At 43.3% G+C, this 12,009-nt stretch overlaps 1 protein-coding gene across 4 annotated transcripts in view; it reads right to left on the reverse strand.

Annotated features, from left to right (window-relative positions):
• Positions 1–11,886, reverse strand: part of LOC134465785 (5'-AMP-activated protein kinase subunit gamma-2-like) — a 32,072-nt gene extending 20,186 nt beyond the window's left edge. The window contains exons 1-3 of one of the 4 annotated variants that reach the window (XM_063219648.1): positions 11,572–11,885; positions 11,350–11,474; positions 7,749–8,025 (exon numbers count right to left, since the gene is read on the reverse strand). In XM_063219648.1, the coding sequence (XP_063075718.1) occupies positions 7,749–8,025; positions 11,350–11,436 (364 nt within the window). In that variant the 5' untranslated portion in view covers positions 11,437–11,474; positions 11,572–11,885. Of the gene's footprint in view, positions 1–1,351; positions 2,517–7,748; positions 8,026–11,349 lie in introns of those variants that run through there. The other 3 variants (XR_010038184.1, XM_063219649.1, XM_063219651.1) reach the window with 3 other exon arrangements.
• Between the last annotated feature and the right edge of the window lie 123 nt (positions 11,887–12,009).

The following is a 12,009-nucleotide window of genomic DNA, read 5'->3' on the forward strand; positions in this document are numbered from 1 at the left end:
GAAAGACCTAACGCGACGGACGTGGTGGCGGCGGACGCGGTGGCGGCGGACGCGGTGGCGGCGGACGTGGTGGCGGCGGACGTGCATGCAAAACCATTACATCCCGACGCTCCGCGTTTCGGGAATATAATGAATGGCGGAAGATGCAACTTCAGGAAATGTAAATAAATTAATACACTAGCAACAAAGACAGGAATAAAGGATGTCTATATGATAACATTCCCGGCCATACAATATATTGAAACTTTTTTTTTTTTAAATGTCAATAGTAGCAATAATATACATGATCAGATACACCAAATCATTGTGCTCTACTTTTCCTCTACGGTTCTTCAGAATTTCGTGCCTCTGTAACGGAGGCTAACTAGCAGAGTTGGCGTGGAACGTTAGTAAACCTCCCTCCCCAAAAGCCTCATACAGTGTCGATGCCGTTGGGCTGGGGGACTGGTCCTTTAGTCCGGTGTTATCGTACTGTGACTCCCATTTCCGGACCGTTGTAGTTGACAAGGTAACAAGAGCAGAGCAGCTGTGGCCAGACCTGTACCAGAGGTTAACACTGGCATTCACATCTTCTCACCAGTAACCCATACACCTCCACTGCACTCCTCTACTCTACTTATCCCTCGCTGTAACTGAAGTCCTACACCGCCTCACAACATACCAGTCTCACACTGTCCATCTTGGGGCAGGCAGCCCTTACAGTAGTGAGCACAGATCCCTACCTCTGCACTTCTGTGCCTCTGTTTTAGACAGTGTCAACCTGACACTCTGTAGTGCTCTGCAGGCTAGTAGTGTATGCTACAGTATACAGTGCACAGTGCATTGCGCTGTGTAGTAGTGTAAGACAGTGTGCATTCCAGTATACAGTATAGAATATACTGATACCCGGCCCTGCAATGGCCGTCCGGTGGGGCACTCGCGTGCCATGCGGCTGACCCGGGTTCGATTCCCAGCCCGGGTCCTTTGCCGACCCCTTCCCATCTCTCTCCCCATTCGCTTCCTGTCTACCTCTCATACTGTCCTGTCCATAATAAAGTCTAAAAGAGCAAAACAAATCTAAAAAATAAGAATATACTGATGCCCATGCATAAGAAGACACAGTGCTGTGTACCTGTAGCTCAGTGAGGCCAGCGTGTGGTTGTGCCGTGTGATGCATAGGGGTGTATCGCAGGGCTCTAAAGTAACACCAGCCAACCGGCCAAATGCTGGTGAAATTTCAGTTTGGCTTGTAGAAAAGGCCAACTAACTAGCCACTTTTACCCAATTGGATTAATAGATTACTATTTACTAGTCATTTTGGCTGGTGATGAAAAGAGTTAATTTAGAGCCTTGGGTGTATGTAATACTGTACCGGGCCACGCAGGGGGCTCAGACCGGCGCCGGGACAGCAGCCGCTCCTCCTCCCGCTTCTTCTTGCTCCGCCGCAGGCTGCCGAACCTCTTCATGGGGCCCGAAAGGGCTCTGCACTCGGGATGGATGGATGGATGGATGGATGGCTGGTTGGGTGGTTGGGTGGATGGGTTTCGGTGGGGAGGTAGAGAGCTTATAGCATGCCCTTTGGTTCAAGAGCAGAGGAATGTGGTGGCAGAGGGCTCCAGGGACTGGGTTCAGGAGGCAGGGGGCACCTGAGTGAGGCGCTACTCCTCCTGTCCGGCCTAAACGGATCAATATGATGTGTAACACTCAATCTAATGTCTATGAGGGGCTGGTTGCTGGCTGGATTTGTTCTTACCTTACACGATCCAAAAACACAGCTCCGACACACAGTGTTGTTTTGAAGTGGGCGCTCAAAGAATGTGGTTCATCTCTCATCGCTTCCTACTAGTCGCTGGTGTTAGTGGGCGGTGATTTTTCAGAACTAGCCCACGCATCTGTGGCCCTCCATCACTTGCCTTCTCGTTCCCTCCAATTAGGGGACGCGGGGGTGATCTGCCGCTGTGAGCCGATATTCACTGCATACGACACAAGCCACCTTTGAATACCAGCAGTCTCATCAATCAGCAGCCATAACATACCACAACTCAGCAGCGTCCTTGGCGACCAGATAGATAATGCTCCAGACCTTGGCACTTAGGCAGCCGTCCAAAGGCACAGCAGAGGGGGCATAACTGGTGGCATGGGCAAAGCAATGGCATGGCTGTTTAGAGCAGCGGGTGGTTCACAGGCGAAAATTCCTCATGTCCTCAACGAACTGTTTCTGTCGTGAGCAAACACCGCTTTACAGTGTTACTACTACACTCTTGCACTGATGTGAAAGGACAGTAGCCTACTACACGGATGCTTGTCCCCCTCTCACTCTTCGCACTCTCTGCTGCTGCTGCTGCTGCTGCTGCTGCTGCTGCTGCTCCTGCCACTGCTGTTGCCAGTGTGCTACAGTATGGTGGGAACCCCAGAGCAGTATGTGTATGTGTGTGTGTGGAAAATCGGGTCAGGTGCCACAGTGTGTCTCTTTAAAATAGCCTGCATGACAGGCCTGTGTAAAAAGAGACCGGTCAGCCCCGGAGAAGGAGTCTCACTGGTTGCCTGCTCACATGACCCCGCCCCTTGCCCCGCCCACTGGCAGGTGATTTGCATAGAGATTTCTCTCTGCTTTTTCATTGGGCCCCCCATGTTCCTCTTACTTGTATGTTCCTCGTTCACAAACAGCAACAGCACAAACAGCAACACCAACACACACACCAGCACAACACCAACATATCAGCATAAAAAGTAATTTGAGTGTAAATCAGAAATCAGCATAACCAGCAAATCACTACAAGATAAAAAAAAAAGCTAATCTGTTTAGAGCCACTCTGTCACACATCTTGCTGAGTTATGCCTTTGATTGGTGTCCTAGGGCACTACACTGAGTCAACACCATTTGATGTTGATTATACTCCCATTTCTTTTATCTATTGCTTAACTTCTCTTCATAGAAATAGACTCCACCACATCACCTGTTTATCTGTGTCCCTCCATACGTACGTACTGTTCATAACTTCATCTTCAAGGGGGTATACCTTTGTATAATACCCACATTGCTAAATCTGTTGTGATCTATAACATAACACTGATTTCAGTAGCCTGGATGTCTTTCCTGATGCCCTGTGGACCGTGTCAGCCAGACAAATCAACAACCTCCCGTAGGAGACTGGAGTGATGTGTTAAATCTGACCATGTCATGTCGCGAGTTAGAAACACAGGTGAATGAATCTCTTTATGAAAACATGCTTCAATATTCACTCAATTTGTGTACTCCATCGTATTGTGTACTCCACAGATGTGGATTTGGCCTTTTAACTGATGCTGGCAAGATGGCAAGAACCTCTCTTCTTCATCATTTTACTACCAGTGTTAAGCCGTGGTTTATCCCGTGTCATCATATTTTATCACCAAACCTGACGCCGCAGGTCAACTGTTGTCCAATCTGAGTACGGTGACCTTTATCAGGGCAGCTGACAGTGGGGCACATGGGTACCTCATGACCATCAGCCCTTTCGCCCTGCCTCTCCCCACCTTACACCTCAAGTCTAACCATACAACACAACCCCTCAACCCACAATACCACACTGACCAAACCACCTTAGTTGCTTACAAACCCTCCCCTCTAACCTGACATCTCCAGTTTCAAACAAACACATCTAAGTACGGGGGATGTGACTGAACGTCTACATGGTAGGTGTGACGCAATGGTAGAACAACATGTTAGTTCTAATGCCATACATAGTGTCATTATTTCTTTGAATCAAATTTGAGCTGAAAGTGAAAGCCTAGGAGTAGCATCCGACTTCAATTCCAAATGTTTAAGAGCTCCAAGTGACCTCAAATGTCAAAATCAACAGATAAACACTTCACAGGGAACTGGATGCAAATTTAAGGATAATATCACTCAACATCACTTGCTATTTATCTGCACACTTCATTAAGAAACTGTTGCCATCTAGTGGCTAACGTGGTTCTCTGCATCAATCATCTGTTGATTCACTGACATTAACACGCTTTTGGAAAATACCAGTAGACAAATGGGCTCCATCCAATCCATCCAGCAAAGAGAGAGCCAAGTCCTTTGTGTGATGCATATAAGTACTAGGAGTCTTACGCAAGAGAAACCAACCCCCTTGCCCCAGGAAAAGAATTGTGCAGTCAGGAAACTCACAAACTTCCACAGCAAACACTTCACAGAACCATCTGGAAACATGGCTGCAACCCAGAACTGTGGCTCAGAGCTCTGAAAGGGTTAAGTCCGCCAGCTCTTCATCAGAGGAGGCATTGTTTACCTAATGGCTAGTTCATTAGAAAAATTGAATATTCCTTTTGCCAATGCCAAAAGAGACTGCCATGGTATAACTGCATTGGAAAATGACGAAAGTATTTACAAAGAACCAACAGTTCTCCATTCACAAGTTTGTGCAATGTGGTCCAAAAAAGAACCACAAAATACGAAATAAACAATAAGCACTTAACATCAAGACATCTCAAGGTGACATTGTTTATAAAGTTTCTGCCAATATTAACCATAACTTATTCTAATACTGTAAAAACATTTACTAAATATAAAAGCACACAAGTCAGACTTTCAAAACACCTCGCGTAACACAACACAATCCCCCATGTGTGAACTTGCCAAGCACACTGGCTCTTTATCAATCATAATTGGCCATAAAACAATGTTTCATGCACTGTTTGCCTATTCATGGGTCATTATGCTATAATTACTGGAAAATAATAGGCCCAGGAATGTTGTGATACAGTAGACCTCCCCAAATTAATATCATCGAGTAACAGCTTGGCTTGAAAGACTACTGATGAGAGCCAAAGGTGGGCATATGAAACAAAGCACTATTGTTTTACCCCCCTACTTTTATTACATTTTTTGGAGAGCTCGATGAAATTAGAAACTGGATTTAAAAAAAGAGGAAGCAAGTCTCTCAACAGATCTGTAATCTACACACTGTTGAAAAATCCTGCTGGAGCCGTGGATCCTGTGGAGTGACCCCAGTGATAAAGCTGCCGGGGCCTCGTGCCCTTCTTTATGATAACGGCCATCAAACAAAATGCACTAATGTGGTCAGACACAACTCAGGTTCTACCTTGCACGAAGTGCACGCTGACCACATTTCATGACCAACACAGTGTGTACTGAACAGTTGCTCGTGCCAACCCACAAGTAGGAAACGGAAAGTAGCCGTTTCTGTAACTACTACACTGCATACCACCATTCTTGTGTGACACGAGAAGGAAGAAACTGATAAAATCTGTATGTTGTTAGAGACACCAAACATGCCTGATATGGATGAGTACAGTAAATACAGGCGATGTGTTTGCATGGATATCAGGGGGGAGCGCTAAATGTTCACACAATCTGTGAGTTCTGTGAGGAAACAAAAACACTAAAGTTTTGTGCCTTTCCCTTTTTGCTTACTGTATGTGTGGGGTGGTCTGCCATTTTTCTGCAAGAATCAAAAGCCTGTATCATCAGAGGGCATCCTGTCGCAGCCTTCTGTGTGAGTCAGTCAGGAAGCCACAACATCCTGATAAATACACTGAAGTCTGCAATATTGTCTAAGCGCACCTCATTTCTCCTTTCTTTTGCCACAAAGCATTATATGATGCTTTTGAATAAATCTGGCCATGAAATACATCTGAGTCAGAACATGACTGATCAGTAAGTATTTGTAGATTTGACCACAATCTAGCTCAAAGTCAAATTTCACTTCAGTTGTGCTAGAGTATTTACTGAAAAACTACCCAAAATCGCCTGTTGCATTCTACTCCAAAAATATCACTCCAGAGACAAAGAAGTGCTTCCACACAGCCCTTCCATCTCCCCTCTGGATCTCTGTTTCCCCAGACATAATAAGAAAATAAAAAGTGTTAATCTGTTAATCCAAGCCATCGAACTGTGGGTTTTTAGGACTCACCTCTTCCTTAGGATAGATAGATAGATAGATAGATAGATAGATAGATAGATAGATAGATAGATAGATAGATACAGTGAGGAGAATAAGTATTTGATCCCTTGCTGATTTTGTTGGTTTGCTCACTAATAAAGACATGATCATTCTATAATGTTAATGATAAAATGTATTATAATATAGAGAGACAGAATATCAAAAAGAAAATCCAGAAAATAACTTTGAAGAATATATTTTAATTGATTTGTATTCCATTGAGGAAAATAAGTATTTGACCCCTCTAGTCAAAAAAGACAAAATACTTGGTGGCAAAGCCCTTGTTTTCACATACAGAGGTCAGATGTTTCTTTCAGTTAATGACAATGTTTGTGGGTATATTAGAAAGGATTTTTGTCCACTTTTCTTTGCAGATCATCTCTAAATCACTTAAGTTGTATGACTGTAGCTTGCCAAATGGGAACTTCTGTTCCCTTCACAGGATTATTATAGGGTTAATGTTTGGAAACTGTCTAGGCCACTTCATGACCTTAATGTGCTTCTGCTTGAGCTACTCCTTCGTTGCTTGGGCTGTATGTTATGGATTATTATCATTTTGGGAGGCCAATCCATGACCCACCTTCAGTCTAGTGGTGGTGGGAAAGAGGTTGGCATGCAGCATTGTACGTTTACATGTCTCCCTCCATCCATTTCTTGACGATGTGAAGTTGTCGTGTGTCTTGGCCAGACAAACAACCTCAAAACATAATGTTACCACTTTCATTTATGATGTTGGAGAAGGTGTTGTTCTTGGAATCATAGGCAGCATTTCTCTTCCTCCAAACACATAGAGTTGTGTTAATGCCAAACAGTTTGATTTTGGTGTTATCTGATTCCAGCACCTCCCAATCATATCCTAATATAGTTTGACGTTCATTGGCAAACCTCAGGTGAGCCTGAACAGGTTCCTTCTGAAGCCGGGGTACCATACATGCACTGCAGGATTTTAATCCGCTGTGGTATCAAGTGTTTCCAATAGTTTTCTTAGTGATTGAAGTCCCAGCTGCCTTGAGATCATTTCCTAGCTCCTCCCATACAGTTTTAAGGTTCTTTATCTCCTTTTTTCTGGTTATTAAATTCCCACAAAGTCAAATCTTGTATGGAACCAGAGACAGGCCTAAGATTGATGATTGATGATCATTTTGTATGTCCTAAAATTGGGACGAAATGCACCAACAGTTTGCTCTTTAATATCCAGGAGCCCATTTCAGCCTTATTGAGTTCTAAAATCTTGTCCCTGACATCCTTTGACAGCTTTTTGGTCTGTCCCATGTTGGCGAGTTTAGTTTGATTGATTGACTGATTCTATGGACTGATTCTGCAGATTCAATGTGTCTTTTGTGCAGGTTACTATTAACAGGTGTGTTCAATTCAGATAACAAGTTGATTGGAAGTGCCATTTGATCTGCCGGATCAGAACTCTTAATGGTTGGCAGGGGATCAAATACTTATTTCCCTCAATTAAATATAAATCAATTATTATATATTCTTTAGAGTTAATTTCTGGATTTTCTTTTTGATATTCTGTGTCTCCATATTAGAATACATATTATCATTAACATTAAAGACTGATCATGTCTTTGTTAGTGGATAAACCAACAAAATCAGCAAGGGATCAAATACTTATTCTCCTCACTGTAGATAGATAGATAGATAGATAGATAGATAGATAGATAGATAGATAGATAGATAGATAGATAGATAGATAGATAGATAGATAGATAGATATACAGGTAGACAGATATAAAGAAAGAAAAAAAGAAAGAAAGAAAAGAAAGAAAGAGAAAGAACAAGGATAGAGTGGGAAAGACCCCTCACCTTTCCTGGACCTGGAGAAGAGCTTGAGGCCAGCCGGAGCAGAGTTGCTGGAGGAGCGGAAGATGCCTGTGAAGCTGAGGCGGTGGGGGGACTTGGGTGGCGACTCCTGGGTATGAGCTGTGGTGGTGGTGGTGGGAGGGTAGGGGAAAATGGTCCTGGGGGAGCCTGGGGTGGTTTGCGTCCGAGGAGGGGCTGACATGGGACTGGAGAGCTGGTTGCTAGAGCTCCTCTCGAAGAAGCCGGTACTTGGGCTCATGGGGCACAGGCTGTCCTCTCCCTGAAAAAGAAGAGGAAAGAACATCACTGAGGGCTATGCCTGCCAATGCAATGGCATTCTCCTTCACCACAGATATTGTACATACACATTAATTACACTTAATTAACATTTGCCAGAGTATGTTTTCCGGTGTAGTTATTTGAACAGTCATTTTGTTTTTGCCATTAAATCTGACTGACCCATAATACATGCACATCACTTCATGTAATAGCAGATACTAAGAAAATCTTTGATATGAGCTTGCTGTTGATACAACAACTTTTATGAAGCCATGCAGACGTTTCAGTTCAGGACATTGAACTGCAGACTGAACACATATAAGAACTCTTTTATCCCTAATGCCATAAGAATGGTTAAGGACAGATAGACATGCCATGAACAAGCACTGCACAGTTGTTGTGTTTTTTATGTTTTATGGTAATGACTTTTTATGTTCTTTACGTTATGTGGGTATGTGAGTGAAGTACTGTATGTAACGCAGTGATTATTGTACCGAGGGGGATATTGTTCTTGGGCTTCAACAAAGTACACTCTACTCTACTCTACTCTACCACAACTCTAAGATACAGTAAACAGTGCTACCAGTATGAAGCTGAAGCAGATGCATGGGTGTGGTGTGCATTAACAACTGCTACTAATCACACAGTTCAATAGAGGGGCAAGGGTGGGTTTATTCAGAGACCGACTGGCTTGTTTTCAGTTCCTGCTAACAGTCACTTCAGAGCACTCTTCACTAATACGGTTTGTCATCAGTAGAAACAGATGGATTGCTTGCTCCGTAAATGTCAGTCATTGGTATTGATCAACATAAATTGTGGCCGGAAGTAGGCTACGTGAGCTTTGTGCCGACAATGTCAACAATGTGACATAGCTGGTGGCCTGAGTGTATCTGGATGCAGGGCTAGTGAAAGCATGAATGTCACAGTGAATCATATTTTAGTGCATCCAATGAACCACAAACCACAGTGTTCATACAGTAGTATGCAGGCAGTATTGTACACATCACTTGGTCACACATGAAGGCTACATTTATTATTATTTTGACAGGGACACATCCTTTTCCTGCATTTTGAGAACTTTTTCACCAAAAAACCTGAATGGGTCTACTCTGCAAGCAATTTCTCTCAGCCTCTGGCGACTGCACATTTCCCCTACCTAAAGGATCTGCAAAAGCATCAGACACACCCTTCATTGTGTTAGCCATCAACCTTTTTTCTGTGTCAGGGAATTGCATGCTTGTACATGCAAGCACAGAAATAGGCAAGTCAATCAAAATTTTTTGCAAACATTTTCTGAAATACAGTACACCACATGATGCATAAACTAACATAAACTAACACAGTGGTTCCCAACCTTTTTCTTAAGGGACCCATGTTTTTACTATTGTAAGCTTTGGTGACCCAACCACGCGAGCGCCCTCACGAAACGGAGTCACAAGATGCCCTCTGTTTCCTGCGAAAACTAATTTTAGTTATTTTATTCCTCAATTCGTCTTTGGTCAAATATAGAATAAATGTTTAATGTAGCACTTACAATGTGTTGCTTCTATGCATTTATTAGTTAAATGCTTTGTCTGTTATTCAACATGGGCTATATATATTTAAAATGAAACCCCTTAAAATCAAGAGGGCTCCGCGACCCCCTGTGGATCTTTGGCGACCCATGAGGTGGGTCCCGACCCATAGGTTGGGAACCAGTGAACTAACACATCGTTATCACACCACTGAAAAAAACAACCACCTGGCTAACAACAGAGCACTGGTTATGATTGGGGGGATGTTGACCTTTATTGCGACAGGACAGTGTGAGAGAGACAGGAGGCGAGTGGAGAGAGAGAGATAGGGAAAGATCGGCAAATGACCCGGGCCTGAATCAAACCCGGGTTGCCGGCGTAATAACCCAGTGCCCCTCCATTAGGCCACAGGAGGGCCGGAAAGTGCTTTATTAACATGGTTTGCCTATTTCTGCCACTGAATGCATGTTTACCACTGAATGTATGACTAAATGTATGACTAAATGAAAAATCTGACACAAGCATGCTGATCTCTTCATCGGGAGGTGCATCCTCCCCTTGATGAAAGCTACAAAAATGGGCTGCATAAAATCCGTTTGTTTTCTTGTTATTGTGTTTGATTCTCCCCATAACCATTCCTCACCAATATATTAACTAACACCAATGGTTAACTAACACTAACACTATTGAAATATAATTAGATTAGGACAAGCTCCGTGAATCATTCCATCTTTTTTTCCCTACACACTGAAAACAACAGAGGGAAATTGAGCAAATATTTCTGCTGCGGTTGGTCCTGTTTGCACTGGGCTTGGTTGAATCATGATTCAAAGGGGTATAGCCACACGTTCCTCTACAGCTGTTTCCTTCACTTCCTTATTTTTTGATCTTCTGACAAACAAGCTGACTTGCAGGATTGCACGGTAGCACTGAACCGCATATTGCAGATAGTGGAAAGTAAAACTTATGCATGCTCAGGTTTTATATTTTAGGACAAAGGGAATTAATACACATATTACTAAAGGTGAGGGGAATGTAACATGTCAGTTGACAGTTCAGATATATAGATAGTTCAGTTGTGCATTATTGAGAAGACTATGTTCACTTTTGGCACCAGCAGACTGTACAGCCTACAGATCACATGTGTGATAAAATTCTTATTTAAGTTAGGCCTATGTGTTGCAACACCAAAGGAAATAAAGGTGTTGCCAAGTCAGCACATTTTAGGTTGAGGGGGGAGCTCTGCTTCATAGCCTACCCAGGACATAATAAAGTAAGAGGTGTTCAGTAATACATGTGCAAAATTAATAGAGGCCCGGGCCAATGTGTGATGTATGTCTATTCAAATGAATCTCTTTCAGCAGTCCAAATGATTGTCAACCATGAGCTAACAATTTACACTTATACACACGTCACCACCCCCATACGTGAGTGCTTTAAGAAAATCAGAATAGCTAACTCAAACACTGCAGAGTTGCACTCCACAGAATCTATTGCTTTGTCTCAGATGGTGCTCTTGCGCACTTTGGGTAGGCTACTATGTTTCAATGCGTAATTAATACGACATATCAGAGCTGTAGAGATAACACGCCATTTGAACTCAAACATGAACAGTGAAGTGCACAAGTGCACCATTTCAGGTACAGCATTTATGCTGTATAAATGATGACTTACTGCTGCATGGCTTCCTCCCCACAAATGTGTCATATGTCAACATTTATGACCCCGCCCACATTGTCTTCGGCACATGCGACTTGCCAGAATCCGTGCAAAATACCAATTGGATGGAAATGAAAATACAGTAAACTTACTGGCATGTTCAATCGAATGCCCCTCTTTTTCTTTGGTGTTTTCTTGGAAGAATCTTTGGCCGTTGATTCCATGACAGCGCTTCCCATTTTAGCAAGCCGAAAATCCTTTTAACATCACGAAAAGACTGGAATATGAGGAACATCTGTTAGCTGTTGATGAAAATATACACAACAAAAGCACAACTGAGTGATATTGTAGCCATCGCAATCGTAGTTAGGTACCAAAACGTGTCGTAGCCTATCCCGGAGAGGTCTTCCTATGAATTTTGTTGCTTGAGTACATCCGCATTCAGAGCATAGTGCAATCCCATGTTAACAAGGTGTGACAAGTCAATTACTTCGTGCATCCACTTGGCTATCCACACAGGTTAGGCGAGAAGAGGTTCTTCAGGTTTTACAATAAGACGTGTGTCGAGACTATGCCTCCACAAGGAAACCACAGAAAACGTCTCTGTTCCAGACCAGGAAGTTTAGCCTGTCAGATTCCGAAACTACGCACTGCACTGACAACAATTTCTACAAACTGCTGGCGCGCGGTGAACTCAACTGTACCTCTAGTAAGAATTTGCGCACGCAATTCGCGCGTTACAGACGGTGTCGCCTACCCCAGGCGCATTGATACAAATGACGGAGTGCATTTTGGGGCATCGTCGTTAGGTC

This window comes from Engraulis encrasicolus, chromosome 16, assembly GCF_034702125.1.
Source record: "Engraulis encrasicolus isolate BLACKSEA-1 chromosome 16, IST_EnEncr_1.0, whole genome shotgun sequence".
Taxonomy (NCBI): domain Eukaryota; kingdom Metazoa; phylum Chordata; class Actinopteri; order Clupeiformes; family Engraulidae; genus Engraulis; species Engraulis encrasicolus.